At 36.6% G+C, this 20,836-nt stretch overlaps 1 protein-coding gene across 1 annotated transcript; it reads right to left on the bottom strand.

Annotated features, from left to right (window-relative positions):
* Positions 1–375: 375 nt before the first annotated feature.
* Positions 376–20,813, bottom strand: LOC139150602 (kinesin-like protein KIF6). The gene is given in 22 exon segments (XM_070723038.1): positions 376–864; positions 1,130–1,236; positions 1,643–1,935; positions 2,545–2,680; positions 3,051–3,132; positions 3,718–3,768; positions 4,374–4,529; positions 4,943–5,218; positions 5,852–6,020; positions 8,444–8,655; positions 11,372–11,434; positions 11,437–11,473; positions 11,946–12,032; positions 12,540–12,683; positions 13,352–13,439; positions 15,967–16,085; positions 16,527–16,656; positions 17,143–17,252; positions 18,028–18,132; positions 18,744–18,786; positions 19,132–19,319; positions 20,615–20,813. Coding segments are annotated over 22 exon segments (2,673 nt in total). The 5' UTR covers positions 20,675–20,813; the 3' UTR covers positions 376–847.
* Positions 20,814–20,836: the final 23 nt, after the last annotated feature.

Consider the following 20,836-nt stretch of genomic DNA (forward strand, 5'->3'; position numbering starts at 1 on the left):
ATTTTTGTCTGATGGTTACATTATAATTTACAAGCTTAAGATACAGTGTGAAAAGAATGGTGTTTTACTTAGAAATGACAAACTCTGAAAATATGATCCTATTTGTTCTCACCACAGTGCTATAGCTGGTCAAAAACTGCATTCATTAACACAGATTGTCGATGCTGTACACGGTGAAAGTTGTCAACTGAATTTAAGTATTACCTGCTGCTTTATTAATGACTTTATTGTTTACAAATACAATCAGGTTTTTTCACATTGAATTTGAAGTATTTGCTAGACAAAAATTTCCTTTTTGCTGGCACCCTGCTTTCTGCAGGTGATGTCTACATCCAAAGTTTTACACTGTCTGATGCCATTGCTGATGAGTTATTCGAAAGTGCAGCATAAAATCATGAAAAAATATGAAAGACTGTTTTCTAAAATAATGTTTTCCTGGACGAAGGTCTAATTTCAGTTTACTGAAAAAAAGGTCTAATTTTGGACATGAAAAATAGTTAATTATCACTGGTGAACGCAGTTTGAAGGTTACTGTAACATGCCCCATTGCAATTACAGCATCCAAGTCTGCTGGCACAATCCTGCAGTTTTTAAGTACATGTAAGATACAATATTATACAACAGTGTCAGAGTGGGTACGTCATGGATACTGCTTGCTGAACCATTGGTATCTATAAAATTAATTGCATATTATCAATCAACGACTTAGTATGTTGAACATTTTTCACAGTTCTTCTCTATGTACAGAAGGCAAGCCTGGCGTGGATCAGCCGCTGTCTACTCTCATCACTTTGGTTTGCAGTAATTTCATTGGTTTCTTTTGCATATGTAAGTATCCTCCGTATTGTTACCTGGGTCCTTGACCTGTGAAGTGTATAAGAAGTTATCAACTAATATGTATTGCTTGCGTGATTAATGCATATGATAGCGTTTTATTTAAATGCTGATTTCATCTATTCATGATTTAACTTACAGAGATTAACCACATTTTTTTATCCGACTAACAGTACACGTAATGGTGTTTGTTTGGATGGACTGTCCCAACACTACAAACACACTTTCAGTTGTCCTCCAGTGTTGCTATCAAGACAGTGTACCACACACACAAAATGAAAGGTGATCTATCTACCTCTTTGATGTATTAGGTTTTGTCTAGCTGCAATGAATGCCATAATGTCAGCATCCGTCTTTTTGTCCCCTGTCAGCGGTATGGCACTCCCTCCGTCTGCTGAACCCCTGCTTGTGGGAAAAAAACAAAACAAAACAAAAACCAATCAAATTAGCAATGATTCACTCACTGGCTACACTGCCTTGAGTGATGTGAATGTGCTAAGGAGAAAATCTGTGAGCAAACTAATCAGTGTTAAACTGTTCCAGAAGTTCAAATGATACAAAACTTTGCACTTCTTCCACCTGCTTGAAAGTTCATTACATGTTTAACTCTTTCAGCAACATGATTTGACCCAAACCAATTGCTACTGACCTGTTCACAGGGAATTTGGGGTGGACTGGCTAAGTATTGAAATACAAGCTCCGAACATTTCATTTCCAAGATTCTGTATAAAATCACATCATATGTTGAGGGTAATGTTGGACAAAATGGGAGCAGAGGAATAGTTTAATTACTGGAGTAGCCACAAACCTGGGCCTTCTGTTTCCTTGTGCATATCGGCCATCATGACTACTGTCTGCCTGATCTGTTGGGTACTGACTTCCAGATGCACTGTGACGCCCTGTGGGTGGCAGAGGACCTCTACGTGGGTCCTCCTGCATGAGGGAGTGTCTAGCACCTGGAAAGTTGGGATATTGGTGGGACGGAGGGGCGTCATTACCCTGTGGCTTCTGAGGGGACACTGGTGGGGTACGCCAAGCATTTGATGGTTCTCTCGGAGGAGGGAGATTTTCACGCAGTCTTTGGCTCTGTTGCTTGTGTGCCTATGGGTAAATAAAGAAAAGATTACAGCCCTACAAGCATGCTTATGAAAACGGGACCACAGAAAATTTTTTTAACATTGGCAATGAACATATAACTTAGATTTTTAACAACTACATAATTTTTGAGTTGCAACTCAAATATGGCCCATTAGAAATATAAGCATAAGCGCCTGGAATTAATTGACTAAATCCATTACCATGGATTCAAATAGTGACATTTTCAGGGACAATCTGGCGTAAAAATGGGAGTCCAAAACATCTCTCCAAAGATTGCAAGTTTTTTTTTTTCAGCAAGTAAAATGTAAAAAGATACAGATAACGGAGCTTTAAGTCAGAAACATGCCCATGACCTGTGAAGCTAAATTACCCTTTCTGAATCATGATTTCGGTTCAATTCAATTGTTTTAATGGCACAGCTGCACCTGTACACAGGGCATATCCATATGGGAGTATTGGTTGCATACCTTTTTGCTCTGAAACTGCCATGCATGATGCACCATACTGAATGGTATGAACACCACAGTAATCAGTGAGCAATAAACCTTTACTGTTCACAGCAGCAAAAGTGAGCTCCAGAGGGACATATATTTCTAGAAAATTTCATCTCACCTGCAGGCGAGCTGCTTCCTCTGCCCACCACACTTCAAAATCTTTCTGAAGCTGGAGCCTTGACTTCTCTAGTAAATGCTGTAAATGTTCTATTTCAGTTTTCAAAGTTCTGAGGCGATTGAACATCTCTTTATACCTGGGATGTGGAAGAAAGTTCATAAAGGGTGGCTGTTAAAACTACAGTGGAACTTTTCTACAGAGGACAATCTTAGGAAAAGTACAAGTGTTCTTACGGTAGAACACGCCTCAGGTCGGAAACAGATATTTGGGCTCTACAACAGAGCATGTGTTGCTATCTGGCTTCTTTAGCATAATTGATTTAAACATCTGAGAAACTTTCTAAGCCATGCAATGCAGAATAACCTTCCATGTTGTTGTTGCATTCATCTGATCATAACACACTTGCATGATGCAGTCAAGAGTAGAATTCTATATGTCATTCTCACTGATGATGACTACCACACTCTAAGAGCGAGTAAGGAAACAATTTTTTTGTCAAATCTCACCTGGCTTTTTCTTCTTCTATTTCATATCTGAGTTGTTGTTCGACTTCATCTGGTTCATTATTTTCATCACCTTCACTCAACCCTGAGATAAAGATGGGCACCAAAAAGTAAGTCCATACATTTCTTGTTAAATGACACTCACCCTGTGATACCTGCACAAGATGGCCTACTCTACAAGTTGAAATTCGGGTACAGTGTTTTAACATCATCATCTTGCATACATTTGATTAAAAATATTGATAATAATTTCATATCACATTAAACACAGTAGGGCTTTGATGCAACCTGCAACCTCAATATTTTTTCAAAGTTGATGATTTTTCATCGACCCTTCTTCCTAATCTTTCAGTCATCAACTAGCCTTGTTCCTTGCTGCAGTTTAAGCACAGGAAATATTTCTGGATATTTTTTCAGAAATCCAACAAAATGCTTCCCTTGGTTTTAGATACTCAGATGATTGGTATAACAAGAAATGACAGCCCTCAAACATTTTATCGTCTTGTACATTTGTTACTTTTTTATTCAATTGAGAAATCCCTTTTTAGATCGCATTTATATTATTTTTTTCCTGGTCAAGTCGTTGAAATGGTTTTCTAGCATATGTCCAGAGAGTGATATGACATAAAACTTTGACTCAAAAAAAAATCGCATCACAACAATGACTCACCTCTGACAGCTTGCTGCATTCTATGGTGTTCTATTTGACTTTTAAGTTTATCTGCACAGATACAAATCAGAAAAAAGAGGCATTTGTTAAATTATTTTTTGCCTCAATTACAGGTATTAAAATGTTTCATCAGATATCATTGTCAAAATGAGTTGAGCCAACAATGGGAAAAATGAGGTAGATTCATATAGTACTATGATATGGCCCAGGCAACTTATCATGGAACCATCTCATAAAAATGAGAAAAATCAGTTTGTGTTGTTAATTTTTACAGATATAAATCACGCTATCAATATTGAAGGGATAAAAATTAAACATCTTTCTTTCAAGATGTCAGTTTACACCTGGCTAGTTGAATGTAGTGGGCCCCTTACTGCTCACAAAATCTCAAAAAAGTCATCAACCCGATTCCCTTTAATTCTCTAAATATGGATGTCTACTTTTGACTTAAATTTGGGATAGTTTTGAAAGTGCCACAGACAGATAACAGACACTCACCTACATACAACATGGTAAAATGAGGATATTAAGCACCATGGCCATACAATTTGCAGTACATGTACCAGTATCATGGAAAGTGGTGTTATTCTGGTTGCAATGAGTATACCCAAGTCAGTAACTGGGTAACAAATCCTGATTAATTCAACTGTACTTACTAATTTTAAGTCTTGTATTGTTGACCAGCTGACCCAACGACTTTGCTTCTGTGTATCTCTGTTTCAGCGTATGCTTGTTGTCTTCTATTGTTGCATTATGTACATAATCTCTGCGGAATATTTCAAAGGCTTCTTGCCTGCCTACGGATAGGTCACCTGTGAGACAAGGATGAAAATCAAACTTTCTAATTTGTGTTATTTTCTTATTTGAGGGTATGTCCCCAAAAAGGGTCAGCAAACATAATTTCTGTAACAACGTATAACTCCATGGCAATTTGAAGTCTCTTGAACTCTGAAGTATCACATATGAGAACCATGCCATACGCATGCCTTTATACCTCTGCCTGCCATACAACTCCCAGCCCATACAGAAATTGCTTTCAAGCACATGATTTAGCACTCTGTCCAAAAATAAAATTGACATGCATAAACACAGTAACTTTAGGCAACAGGTAGACAAACTAATATGCAAATGAGCAGACAAAAGTGCACATTGCCAGACATCTAAATCCCTCAAAAACAATGTTTGTAAAAATTTTACAACCAATATTGACTAACTCCTCTCTTACCAAGTATCCTTCTTTTACTGTCTTTCCCTGTAGGACCCTGGATTTCACCGTCTCCACCATGGTGGGAAGGCCTCGCTCTGGAAGTTTTTTCAGAAGAGAGTTCTTGTGACATTTCAACTGATCTGAGTCTAGCCCTGGAATTTGGTCTCACAAGTCCGTTTGTCACCTCGTTCTGAGCAGTGCTGTGGTAAGATTGGCTTCCATGCACACTCTCTATTTTGGTTATCGCGTCCTGCGCTCTTTTCTTCTCCTTTTTCAACATGTTCACCAAGATATCTTTGTCAATAGTCAAGGGAAATACACAGCAAGGGACATAAGAGATCGTTCTTGAGTGACCTGAGTGAGCCAGATTGACCACATATGTTTGTGATGCATGAGAAAGAAACAATGAAAAAATGCAAGGCAAAATATCTAGTCAGCATTGAACATCAGAAATACATTTGGTAAGTTGGTTATGATAGGTTCAACAGATAAAGTATTTTACAGTCAACTTTAAGACTATCAAGTAGATGTAAAATTAGAATTTTTTTATGATTTTCAGGCATACAAGTCTCTTGAGGCAACATAAAGCTGCCTTTGAGACACTTCTTTTACGTTCAGTGGCCCCATGTGACCTTTTATGAAACTTAAGCCAGTGTACCTGTTAAGTTCAGAATGGTAGAAAACCAATGGAACATTATGCTTGTGAGTGTACATGTGTGTTCTTTTTCAAAAATTTAAGATCATGGAACAAACTTTTCTGCAACACCTTTGTTTTCTGTGACTATAAATTTGCCCTCCACACAGGGAAAATGGGGGTTATTGTCTGTGTTTGCTGCTTGCAAAATATCACCTCTCATACTAAAGTCTAGTCAGCAAAATTCACAATACATCATATTTTTTGAATGTTTCATGTATTTAATAGGATACTGATTTCATTGTCCCTCTGTTTGATGATCTCCTTCAACTTCTTGACATCTTTATTGTCAGTTGGCGTGGGAACAAACGATAGTTGCTCCTTCCCCTCTTCTAGGTCCTCAGGTTCTTGGGGTCTACTGTGTGGTGAACTCTGCATAGGCTTCCTATCAAGTATCATACCCTGTGAACAGCAAAGAGAGACAGGCCAAAGAGTTCAGATAACTGGGGCAAGTACACCACAACATCACATCTGCAGACAGTTTCTCTTTTTATTTCTTCTGAAAAAAGTAGATCCATCTTGGAATGCATTTAACCTGAACACTATGTCATCTAATTGGTTTATCCTTGACCTGTCCACCTCCACTTTGCCGTAAACAGGTCCAGGCATTGATCACCATTGATAACAATGGGTTTAGTCCAAACCATGGTAATGAAAGGGATAAGTGTATATCAGTGGGCAGCATTACAAACTTACAGAGCACTGAAAAAAAGAGTATTGTCTCTTTGTTATACACAGAGAGATTTCAGAAAATACTTGATCCATGTTTTAAAATAGTGGAACATTAAAGACCAGAATCAGGAAAGTTTGTATTTGTAATTGTAATTGGTTGAAAGGTATTTGTTTTTATACATTTGTTGACAACAAATGAACCCTATCATCCCTACTTTTAAGTGTGATGGTCTAACCTCAATACTGGAAACAATGGACTTGTGACATGTTGACATTGTGAAAAGAGGGGGGAGGGAGGTCATTGAATAGCATAATTACTCCAACCACAATTTTGTACATGGTCTAAAACTTCGACTTAACAGGTCTGTTGACATTTGATTATATATGACCAGAAAGTTTATACTCACACAGTCTGGCCTCTATGTTTGTTTGACCACTTGTTAGGGCAGTTTAATCTCCATTAACAACAAACTCAGCAGAGCAGTTTTCCACACACATATACTGTAGTGTAAACATGCCCTACCAGTGAATCCCTGAACAAACAAAATATCTGTCCAGTGTTTACAGCATGTTTTGGAAGTTTTTGGTTCTCAGTTTTGTAAGCTGTAACATTATACCCTCTGATTATCCCATTTTGTAAACAGTTTTGTGGATGGTTTAGACAAGGACATACATGAGGCAATGGAATGATTGAAGTATGCAAGCTTTACACTAGAATGTCCCTAGTAATTGTATGAAGGTTACCAATGAGGAGTGAAAAATACCAACAAATATGACTCATGAGAACTTTGTTTATTCATTCTTCAAGGTCACCCTGTACCATGCATACATCAACTTCTGCAGTTACTATAGACATGCATAGACTATGGCAAGAGTTTACATATTACTAAATTTTTATAAATGTTTTCATGCTTGTAATTGTAATTTGTGTATTGATGGCATTTGCCCATTATTTAGGAACTCTTCTTTTCCTTTTCCCTTGAAAAATAATTAACTTCTTTGCTAGGTTTCCCTGTGATTGCCACTGAAGTGGTGAAAGATTTAAACTTTTGCTCAAACTTTCCTCAATGAAACTTTCAACCATTCTCCTACCAAATTGAGAATAAACTAATGAGGTCACCATGCAAAGTTTGGCAAATAATCTAACTTCACCGATATTTGAAATTTTAAATGGCTGCCATACCAGTGTTAACTGTATGGGGGGAAAAAAATTCATGCTTTTCAAAAAAACTAAGATGCTGAAAAGTCTTTTTAATCCATGAGCTTTAAAATGAACCCCCATGAGCAGTAGATCAGAAAAGTGTTGGAAAAATTCGAGTCTTAATTTCTGTCCCTGAGGTGCATATTCTACTGTAAAAGCAATGTTATTTGCAAAGGCATATTGCCAAACATTATTTGAACTTTGAGATATTTTAAATACAAGTAACTTATTGCGCTGTTTTGAAATGTCTCTCTATTTATAAATCACGAAGTACACAAACATCTCTTATCATCTCATAAATCATGTACGATTCCAATTACCTCACCTCCTGATATCGTCAACAGAAATACCCCTAGGAAGAAACCTAGCTCTGCAACCATACCAACCCCATTTTCCAATGCCCTGTGACTTATGCTGTGCACAGAAGTGTAAGAAATAGCTGGGAAGGGATTTACCACACAGGCAAAGCCCACAAATAGACACAAGTCGTCTGTGAACACCAAATCAAGCTCATCAGTCCACCTTATCATCAATTATAGAGCTTCAGAAAGTGTAGCATTATTGAACTTTTCAATGACTGACTATCACTTGGAATTAAATGTAATATTTGCTTCATGAAACAGTCACTGAATATAACACTACTGCGCCAGAGTCACTAACATGTCCATGAAAACAACACATTGACCGGTCTTTTCAGTTACCTGATTGTGTTGTTTGGTAAAACAAAAGTTACACAACCATGACCACTAGGTGGCACTGTACTCTTCAGCTACTGAAACTTTTTTCATGCCTTTATGTCAATATCTGGGGTAAATCTGTCATCTGAAAGTCTAACCTGAAAGGTTGATCAAGGACTTTGGCAAACTTAAAGTAGGGAAATACAAACCCATTTAACGATTACATTTTTCAACAGCTGCAGAGCAATATAGTATGTATTAATAGTGATTGTTACCTTCATAATCCCAAATGATTTATTAATTTTTCTCATGTCAGCACCAACATTGAGTGTTGCCTCAGGGTCTTGATCTTCTAGGTAATACTTGATAAGTTCATGAAGTCTGCATGAAAACAAAAATATGCACGGTGTTTGACTTCCAAGAAAATCTATGTCAAATTGCATGGAAAAAGGCTGAGCTACAAGTTGTGAAGGACCGTTATTTGGCGTATGTCAACTGTACAGGTATTATTGTTTCATTGCAATGCAAACCTTCAGGATTGGTTGGTTGGTGGCAAGTCATGTGAGACACAGTGGGATGTGACTGATCACATGACATTTGACATTCTCTATTTGTTATCGCTTCCAGACAGGCCTTGATGTTATCTAGAATTGGAAATATGCACTGTGAGTACGGAATGTGCCAAAGGCAAGTTGAAACAATCACACTTGAGAGTCTATGTAGAAGCCATATTCTCATGTAAATCTACATTCTCAAAACGCTTTCCTTTGCGAAACAGTGCCAAAAGTCAATTTACCATGAAGACAGTTTAATTTTAAGCAGTATATATTAGTCATGAGATGATTGGAGGGAGTTGTATTCTTTTGATATGTGTAAACTGTGTACATTTTGTGTGCAATGTTTCCTTTGAGTTAGCTGGGATTAAATGAAGAGTAACATAGGGTTATTAAAGGTAGTTTCAGATTGTTGCAAAAGTTAAAAAGAATGATATTGGTTAGTGCTGTGGGAGGGCGGGGGGTGGGGGGATGTGTTTAACACAATTCAATTGGTGAACTTCACTCTCACTTTATACTACTGACTGCAAGAATTCTTACAAGAAAAACTGCAAACTACAAAGAACAGAGCCAATTTTTACTGTGTACCAATGGCTTTACATCTCACATAACTTTCCCAATATTGAGGGCATGGCAATTTAGCACAAGAATATAAAAGTTCATAAAAGCTAGTTCATTACTCCTTAGAATCTACTTGTTTCATCCCTCACTATGTCATGTTAGCCTCACTGCCTGCATCAGAAACACATACACACTGTACGAGTTGCCTGATATATTATTCTCCTTCAACATATCATAAAAGTTTGAGAGAATTTGTCTGAAATGACACACTTAGACTGGCACACCTAACCTGTACATAGCTGTAATATCAGACTTGTAGTCAGTGAAATATTTGTATTTTCTGGCCAGATGTAATGTAAGTTATGAAATCACAAATATCATGACAAAAAACGCAGAGAGGAAAAACAACAGTACATAAATATTTGACACTTTCTTGATAGGAGGTATTTTGTTTATCATTAAATTTCATCCATGATATTATTACCTTGATATTATTACCTTAACGATGTCACATGTATTTAGCATTGTTAAATGGCTACACACTTTGCACGTTAAACCCTAATCCTGCAAGGCAGTATCACTTCCCCATCTCCCCAGTCAATAAAAATTGGTATTGAGCCAAAACCATACATATTTTCACCTACTTGGCACATTATGTTATGGCGGGTGTAATCAGTAACTCATGCTTACAGTACATCCATTTTTCAGGGCCTTTCAATGTTCAAGTCTTTATTGAGCTATGTAAGCGGTCTTAAATCAGCGAAGTGCGCCGGCAAACTGTGCCGGCGCATTTCAAAGTGCGCCCCCATTTTGCGCCGGTATATTGCGCCGCCCAAAACTGTGCTCTTTCTCTGCGCCATTGCGAGGTTTCAATGTCAAGCACACTACTAATAGTCTGTTTGGTTTAGTCAAGCGATTTCAAAGAAGTATAGTCTCAAAGAATAGAGTCTCAGATCGATTCACATTTGCTGTTTACTGTAATGAATGAGAGTCTCAGATATAATCGCAAATGAGGTCGCATTTAGTATGTTCTTCAATTTGAGAGTCTCAGATTCAGTCTCACTTCCTGTTTATAAGGGGTCTTAGATACAGTGACTCATTTGTAAGTTCCGTAAAAAAAACATTTAAAAAGCTGTGACAGGGGAATTTATTTTAGCCTGAGGTTAAATTGAACAGAATCTTGAAGATTTCAGCAATTCCTGTAAAATTTTACAAACTTTTGAAGCGTTAAGGGACATGCAAAATTCACAAGTTTTGACTGCTGCTGAAGCCATATCCTTTCATGATACCGCCAAGTGAGTGCAACCCGTCCCATACAAACATAACATGGTCTCGTACCTCCGAGACTCCATTCTGAAAACATGTCAAAAATCTTACTGGCGAAAGATTTATTTTCACACCTTATTGAAAGAAAATTTCTTTACTGCAAGCTCCTGTTTGAGAAGTAACTTATGGTACTGTCCGCTAACTACCTCCATGTGTCCACGTACGAATGTGCGTAGTCCCAAAACAACTACTATTAACTTGTTGCAAATTCACATCATTTTTCGAGCTGCATTTTTCAGGTCACTCGGAAAAGTCGTTGTCACGGATATTAATATCTAGAGTCTACACAGCTAAAGCGTCCTGCTACGCAAGTGCGAGTACTCGATGTTGTTGTGACACTCAGAGGAGGTGTTTGGCGCAGAGTAAAGGCGCAGTTTAAGCAGCACAATATACCAGCACAAAATGGGCTGCACTTTGAAATGCGCCGGCGCAGTTTGCCGGTGCACTTTGGTGATTTCAGACCGCTTACATACCTGCTTTATTACAATGTGACATGCAGAACATGTTATATGCCTTACTGGTCTCAACCATTGCAACTCGGACCTGATAATGATATATGAACTTGGCAGGATAAGGGGTAAACTTACTTTAAGAGAAAGTGGTAAAAGTTTTCATTTTCTGAGCTTATGTGACAAGCTTAGACATTCCCAAAGACAGCTTCCTCTTGTGCAGCTTTAGGTAAAATGAACTAATTTTTGTAGATATGGCTGAAATACATAAATTTTAAACTATAAAATGAAATTCCCAGATTATGAGACTTACTTTCAACCTGTTCATCACTCAATGGTTCTGAACTTTGTTGACCTGAAGCCAAGTTGATTGATCTTTCAGTTCCTGAACCTCTCGCTTCAACCTCTGAATCATCTGAAAAAAAAATCATTCAAAACTTGAGATTTGTATCATGCTTGTAGATGACAGAGATTTAATACACCTACCGTACTGCTAACATCTATGCATTGAAACCTTGCAAAAGTATATCAATGACAATATTTGTTATTTGATGTTTTGTAGTAATTGTTTGGTCCTAGAGTGTATTGTTAACCCGCTGTATTTGGATGCACAAGTTGGACTGTTCTCTACATACTGGTAACATGGAAATACAGAAGCAACAAGATCAAGTATCTAATACTTTGGGGCATTATATGGAGTAGGGAAAAAACATGGTTGATGTTGATATGATATTGTTATCAGTAAACTGGGTTGAAACAGAGTTCAAAGATCAATACTCTGCTAATTCTTGCTGTCATTATCTTTGTCATAGGAATCCATTGTCACAATGACAGATGTTTTCCCCCCACCTGTCCCAATTGAAAAAATATGGTGATTAACTACTGACCAGTTTTGGATCAACTTCTTCATTGAGGAAAGCATCGTTCTTTACCATGGCTACTCTCTGGGCAAATCGACAGCTGGATACAGACTCCTGTTGGAAAATGTCGACATTACAATATGACATCACAACAAACCCAATAATCCAAATGATACATGGTAATAAACTTACCAGGTCACATAAAGACCAATATTTACAATTTCAGGAAGGAACATCTTGGACCACAAATATAACTACGGTAATTAGCGGTGGTACCAGGTGTTCGGGATGGTTAAGGGTACCCTGCCAGCATGCTACACATGTCAAGAATGGCCCTTAAGTGTCAAAATCAAAAGTAATCCAGAGAAGCTACTGAATCACTTTACTAGTCAAAGTTAGGAATGCTGTCATGTATCATTTGTGTAACAGATACAAACACAAATGTTGGTAAAGGTTCTGATTCAAAAGGGGCTGGCACATTTCAACCTCACGTTAGCCCATTTCTTTCTTTGCCAACTTTCTTCAGCAACCATTCATTGGCATTCTATATGGTGTGCCAGTCTAAGCCTTCCAACACACGAACTCAAAAGCAAACCTGACTTTTCAGATTCGCGTACTCACATCGACGTTTTTCTTTTCAACAGAGCAAGTGGTTATCATCGTAGTCATGCAGTTGCCACCGAGACTATCTCGTAACACTGACGTCATCATTGAGTTCCTGTACGGTATGTGCTGCCTGGATTTCTCAGACAGTGATATGATCACCTGGGATATAATCAAAACAAAAGCATGGTTGCTACTGCCAAGGGTAACATTGGTTTATGGAAAATTTGGATGCATCCCTTTCCTACAATGACAAAATAAATGCTCATTCAGTATAAAACACTTTAACTTGGAACTTAAAATAATTGACTTGTCAAGCTGATATTCACTCTTGGCCATAGAGGTGTACTTTTTTGTGATACATATTATGGGTGATATTATCCATTTTGCAGTAACATTGCTAAGAACTGTCCTTTCAATGTTTATTTGTATTCATTTTCAATCTTGAACCTAGGCAGTAAACACATTACATTTCCTATCAAGATACAATAATGATAGGAAATAGAGTATGTGTGTGACATGTATAGTGTTACTATCTATTAGATAGTAATGGATTCTTTATTTGGAGATAGTTAGAAAAAGTTAAAGCATTGGGCATATTAAGCCCCCTACCACTGAATATTGGTACAATGCCTTTGTTTTCTACAACAATTTTGGATTTCTGTGAAGGGTTAGGGTCAAAGTGTTTAACTCTGCAAAAAGAATTCTGCTTGGGAACCCAGGTCATGATTTGACTGTGGTTTCAAACTATAAATAAACCAATAGGAAATGAGGTTGATGTTATTGGGATATGAATATTTAGAACGCAGGTTTTTTTTTAAAAATCTTACCTGTTCTAAAAAATGTAATGATAAATTAATATACTTTGCTTCTTGTAAAAGAGTTCCTCCTACACCAGTCTTGTGCACTCTCTCCGATCTAACACAAAAACAACAAGAAAAGCAATGCCTTCAGTCATCTTTAATTCCCCTGATAACTTTTCTGACATTGCTGGCCTCTGATATTTGGGGTTATACAACAATGTCACCTATGCACAGCTGGCTGCTTAGTTCAACTAAAGAAAAAATCCAACCATTTCTTTCTGAAATGAACTGTAAGCTGTTTACCAATATTCACAGTGAGAGATATAACCCTTTGAGTGCTGCAATTTTTCTCACGAAGATTTCAGTGTATCATTTTACCAATATTTATGAATTTTTCTGTAATTTTTTGATAATTTTGGACCAAATGGACATAACATTTCAAAGGCTGCAATTTTTGACCAAAATTTTGGGAAAATTCTGAAGAGACTTGTCTGGATCTGAAAAAAGTTGCCGTCAAGGACACTATGTGCTCACATTCGGTTTGAATTGGTCCATTCGAGAAATATTTAAACCAGGAAAAACAAGAATGACAAAAGCAAATAAGGTCTCCAACTTAGGCGCTAGAGGTCATCTTTAGGAACATGCATATCAACTTCTATAGCAATGGAGAAGCAGATCCTAAATACGTAAGCAAATGTCAACAACAAAAAACAGAGAAGGCTTGATAAAAAGAAAAGGTGGGAGTGGGCAAAAAATGCAAAAGGGATCAGGTAAAAAAGTAATTCTGCATCATCAATCTTCTTGACCCTACCCCCTCCTGAATATCAAATGTTCCACCCCTTGGTGTTACATAAGACCAAATGACAGGAAGTACATTTACAACCTTGGAGATTTTTTAATTAATGCCATGAGTGTTATCATTCTAATGTAAACAGCACTTAAGGTAGTAACAGATAGTGAAATGCCTTCCACTGTGGGCGGTGATTACATCTGGAAATATCCTGGATCCAAATTTCTCATCAGTTCTTGTATGTCTTACATAGAAAAGTTGCAAAAATTGGTCCAAAATGAAAAAAATCACCTTAGCTTTGTTTTCTGGATCAAAGTTTCCAACAAAATGATACCAACATGACAAAATTATGTTCAAAGCCTTCAAAATTGTCTCACAACATATTCTGGGTTGGTGTAGGTCATTTAAGGTCACAAACTGAGAAAATTACCTAAAATATACAAATTTTGGGGTTTACCAACACTTCGAGCAGAAAATTTATGTAATAACATCTTTCGGGACTTTATACCAAATTACAAAGCTATCAAACAAGGGACTTTACACCAAATTACAAAGCTATCAAACAAGTAATTTTGAGATAAAGTTTTCTTGACCAAAAATGACAATATTGTCCTAAAAATACAAATTTTTATATTTCAGGACAATTTCAACATATCTAACTATTGTCATCTCTGTACGTCTGTGTACCAAATATGAAAGCTGTCTGTCCAGGGGTTTTAAAAAGGAAATACTGTTTCAGATTTTTTGACCAAAAATGACAAAATTGCTCAAAAATAGTAATTTTCCCAATTTTGTCATAATTTCAACAAATTAGAAGAGTAACACCCTTGCAAAGAGACAACCAAAATTTGAGAGCGATTGGGCTGGTGGTTTCAGAGAAGAAGAATTTTTACTGAAAATGAGAAAAATCACCAAAAAATTCAGCAAAAATACAAAATTAATAATATCTTCACAATATTCATAAAACTGTATAAGGTTAACCAAAGGTACTTGCACACAAATTTTCAAAGCAATCAAAAAAGCGGTTCTTGAGTTATTAATTCTTAATCATTTTCACATTTTGTAAGCTCATTTGCATAATTTTGGCAATGCAGACTTCATTTGAACAAAATCCCATCTATAGCCCAGGATGCATCAACACACCAAATACCAAGCTGAAATGTGCAGCGGTTTGCGTGTTTTTGATGTTGACGGACATACTGTACGTACATACATACATACATACATACATACATACATACATACACACATACATACAGACGCCATCGACTTCAGCCTATACGATAACTCACATTGGTATAACCAAATGTGAGCTAAAAAATTGCTGGCTATGTAAAGGCAACAAAAATTTACTTTGGCACTCAAAGGTTAATATTATTTTGCATCATACTTTCATATCATACATTCATTTACTTTACAGGCAAGTTGCCAGAAACAACTGACTGTTTTGATCCATCTCTATGATTGAGTCGCAGATCTATGTGGTAAGATGAGACCATTTGCACACCATGGGGTGAAAAATTCATTTTGTATCCATTTTTCCCTGCAGGGAAGTTTGCGCAGAAAAACACTTTGGTTGACCACAACAGTCATTTGTTCACTGTGGTGGGAAAGATTACTTGCTAAGGTCAGAGGTCGAATTTTATGCCTCAGTAATTTGTATGACGTGCCTAGTAATATTTTTCACTGCCAAAAGTAGTACAGGAAAGGCAAATACAGGCAAGAACCGGTATTTGATGGGATGTTCATAATCTTTTCTTCATTTTATGACAGTTTTCATTTATCGCACTTTGTGACCAGAAGGGAAGTGAAAGTGGTTTAAAATTTCATCCTGTGACCACAACAAACTCACCCTGCTAAATCTACAAGATGAAATTTAGCACGCTTTATGGTGGCGGAGCCCGGCTCTCTGGCTGATATGTGGATTGTAAATATACAATGTGATCTGGTGGATGCCTGATTCATGGGTGTCTGTGAAAAAAGCAGAAAAAGAAATGATGAAATATTTGAATAACAATACTGATAAAGAAAATAAAGTACTAGCTGAGTATTACTTTACAGTATAATACAATGCTGTTGGTTTTAGCATTGAATGGATGCAACAAAATCAGTAACAATTTCTGTTTGGCTCTGTGCCTGCGTGCACACTGGTGAGATCTATGATTGGGTGAAATCCAATATGTGTACCACTTCAACTTTGCAAAACATGGCAGAACATACGAACATTATACAATTATTGCCTAGTTGAAGCGTAGAGCAGTATACAGAAATTGTAGCTTTTGATTAAGTCTCTCTCTAAAATTTCTCTCCCAAGGCCCTTCACACATGTACACAAAATTATTCTGGGTGTTCTTCAGTCTATATCTACTGCGTCAAACCCAACTACCATTTCCAAAGAAGAAAGTGGCTCACCTCAGCAATCATCCTGTTGGTGTCTCCAAGGAAAAGCAGATTCAGTGCTTCCTCTTCGTTATTGGCTGGATGGATGGACAGGTTCTTCAGATGAATATTCTGGTCGCTGTCTTCCATTAGTGATACTTTCCTGAAAATGATGATTTTAATTACAGAGTTCAGAATCTGAAGAAGTTGAATGCGATTACATTCATATAACAGGGCCTGTTCCATGATTGTTGAATGCTGCCGTTTCAGAGTTGATGCTAATGAGTACAATCTAAGCTGGGATAATAAGAATCTACATGTATGTGTGTGAAAATAATCTATTTGTTGAGTGACTGTCTGTACCAATTTCCTATATATATACCACTTGCCACACAAAATTACAAAGCCCTCTGAAATCCACAGACTTATATTCAGTAAACTGTGAATTGACAGATCTACATATGTCTGATTGCCCTTTACCTTTGTGAAAATGCACTCATTAAAGTTTCATTATTATTAGGAGTATAGTATTTACCGTATCTTTTTCATAGAAATGTTTTGACACCACAACCAAGGCAGAGAGAAGGATATTAACAGCACCGATCTGTATTTTGAAAAATCAAATATCCATGAATAAAACAAAACTTACGGAAGATCTTCCAGTTTGGTAGCTTCGTGTCTAGGGTCCAGTAAATCATACCCACTCTCATTGTAAATTTCAAGATATGATATGTAAGTGGTAAAGACTCTGTCTGAATTCTGCAATTGAAGGAACAGATAGCATGATCATGTAGCTCTGTGGTGTTACACAGTTCAATATTATTTCAAAGACTTGAATTCTGTCCCTTTTGTTTATGATGAGCAGAAATAGGTCCTTCCTTGCAGCATGGTATGCTGTATTCCAATCAAGAGACATAGTTTGCAAGGTATTGTATCCTAAATGGCCATGAGGCTAATCACAATGACAGTGTAATGTTATTATTTGTTCTAAGTTAACCACTTCTGAACAACGACTGACCAAAAAAAAAAGTTAAAATGTACAACCAAAATTACACCCGAAAAGGGTGTTTTGCCCATCTACAAAACTTCGTTGGAATAGGGCTGTTCACAGTTTACGTCATTGTTCTCTCATTAATATGCAAAAATAAATATTTGTCTGCATTTTTAGATTACGCTTTTGAAAATTACGAATGCAAACACGACGAAAATACATCTTAGTAGGCGACTGCTAGTGTAGCAATGAATACTAAGAAACATATCTACGACTCAGAGTACAAGGTGCAAAAACAGCCATGCATGCAACATTGATAAAGTTTGTCTGCATTTCAAGCTGCGTGTCCGATATCGCGCATGTGTACAGCTATATTTAGTAACAAACCTGTAACCGTGAACAGTGCTATTGCTAATTATCATTCCATGTAAGCTTGTCATGTGTCTTAGATAAGAGACTTCAAAATTTAGCTTTGATTTCATGGTAACTTTTTGATTGTCTACACATCTTATTCATATGTTTACAGGTATTACATTTATTTACCTTTTCATAATACTCAAAAAGATAGGACAGAGTCCTAGGGATGATTCCTCGATCAACATAACGCTCAGCACCACCAGTTATTGTGAAAGTTTTACCACTTCCAGTCTAGAGCAAAAAGAAGATTATAACAAAGTGTTTTATAACTGCATATGACTCCTAGTTGATGGAGATGAACACTCTTTTATGAACAGCTGCAAATGTCTTTTTCCTTTTGTGGGGAAGGAGCGTTGGTGTACTCATGTCAGCAAAGTAATTTTGCAATAGAAATTAAACATCTTGATATCCTACTGTACAAAACCAAAATCATTTTTTATCTACTGTCTATGTTTATATCCACTGAATAAGTGAAAAGAGTAGTTACTGGTGCATTAGAAACTTGCCACTATCAGTAATTTTAAGCGGCAAATAAGGCACAGATAATGATATAATATATCCCCAATATTGGCTGTTTTAAATTACACAAATTTTCCTCCTTCTGTGTTTGATGAATGTAATGATGACTGTATATTATCTTTTAACGTTGTGAAAATGCTGTTAAAAATTTTAATATTTGACTTACCGTAGCAAATGAGGTTTTTCATTACAATGGCATTCAGTAAACGGCTGAATAGTTATATATCATTATGTCAACAATTTGGAAATAAAACGTCATTAATGAATGACTATAATTTTTATTATAAATGAAATACATAATAAAATATGAACATAGGACATACCTGACCATATGCAAATATGGTGCCATTGTATCCCAGCAAACAACTAGTATGTGAGACAAAAAAAAATTACATCAAAAAATTAATATTTTTTTCATCTAATTTTGAAGAACATATGATCTGCACAGATGCAGGCCCATTACAAGCTTGAAGATGAGATTCGTAATTACAGCTGATGAAAACTACATACAAGTTTTTAAATGGACAGAGGACACCCGTAATATCAAATTGTTGTGGAAAATGAATCGCAATACAAAACAAAAGCATGGACAACATTGGATTTTAACATATTTTGCAGGATGCAAACCTTGGATTCCAAACCTTGGCTAAAACAGTTAGGTTGATGTTCTAGAGCAGAAGCTGTGGCACAACTTTGCATATCATAACTTACTTGTCAATAACATCCTGAGCTACATGCTCAAATATTTCATCCTGCTTTGTGGTTTGATCAAATACTTTCTGGAACTTGAATTTATACTCCTCTTTTTTGTTGTTGATGAAGCCGCTGGCCAGATCCTTGGGGATCACAAATGTTAATTTTGATGAACTACTGTCATCATCTTCATCGATGTCATACAACTAAAAGGAAAGAAAACATAACACATATTAAAACTGCCACAAAATGTTCTTGTCATGTCATATTATAATTTAATTTTACCTCCTATGGTCTAGAAGTGTGAGGTAATACCTACCCCTAACATATCTTCACAACATTCTCTTAATACAAAAGAAACTTGTACACATTATCTATTTAGTCAGTAACTTTATTTATTTTTACATAAAAATAATAAATAAAGATATTTGTATGTATTATTTTTTTATTATTTTATCTTATGTATTATTTAAACTTGTGTTTGGATAGCACCATCTCATTCTCTTTTCCTAAAATTCAGTATTTTAATTGTGTGCCAACAGCTCAAGGTAGAGCCAGCAATGTTTGTTCACGAGGTTGTAAACAAAAGGCTGCTTTGTTATAAACCAATCAGTCACAAATACAGTATTAGATGAAAATATTCATAACTAGTCGCAGCATTCCAATGTCCAAAAGTAAAACATATGCAGGACGATTTACCATCAAGTTGTAGGTGTACAGCTATGGAATAATATTCCACAAAATACATGACAAATCATTTTAAATACAAGTTCAACCAGGAGTTCAAACTGTATTTACAAACAGAGAAAATGTTCACACAAAAATTGTTCATTTGTGAACAGAATCAGCCCTTTTTGTGTTATTTGTTGGTACATTTCTGAGTGTAGGAGTCGAACTAGATTAGCACTTTTCAAACAAGTAATGTAAATTTTAAGGTATCATCTTGGGAGGATTTGGCTGTGGAACGGCCAAAGTCGCCCCAAGGCTCAGGGGATAATTTATTAATAATGGTAGTCCTGCGATTTTGATTTTTTTTGTGTGTGCTGGATGGTGTATTCCGGCAGAAGAAATAGTGGCACACCCTGAGGTAAGTGAACCTCCTCCCGTGTTTATTTTCGTATAAATGAAACGGGCAAGTCTGATGTTATCGCATCTATTTGCCACTGCAGCACCCGTGCTACTCAGTGAGGTTACAGCACGTCGATGTTGCCTGGGGAAAACACATCATTTCATGGTGTTATACTGGTGATGTTGTTATGAAGCCCGAAGCCTTAGAAGGGTTGACAAATCTTTGGCAAACTCTTTCGAATTTCCGCTAATGTGTACACGTCTTTGCATTCCTAATTTACTTATACATCCAGAAAGCTATCGCGTAAAAAGTTGCATCAAAATATCGTGTATCTATTGCCAACTACATGGCCCACGATGTAAACATCGGTAAACTTATTCAGAAATCATGTACATAACACATTGTAACATGTCACTCTTGATACGTACTTACCCCTGTCTTATTTTTTGTTGGCTTTATGCGACAAAATATCTTAATTCCTTGTTTCACCATTTTTGCCAGCTATATCTTTTCCAGCATATGACTAATGAGGCAACGATAAAAACGTTCATCACGTAAAATATTGTCGACTATTGCTAATACTTCGGACAGTAGCCGCCATCTTGAGGCCCTAAAAATATTTCCGCATGCGCAAAGACCCCCAAAGTGTTTGAA

This window comes from Ptychodera flava, chromosome 14, assembly GCF_041260155.1.
Source record: "Ptychodera flava strain L36383 chromosome 14, AS_Pfla_20210202, whole genome shotgun sequence".
Lineage (NCBI taxonomy): Eukaryota > Metazoa > Hemichordata > Enteropneusta > Ptychoderidae > Ptychodera > Ptychodera flava.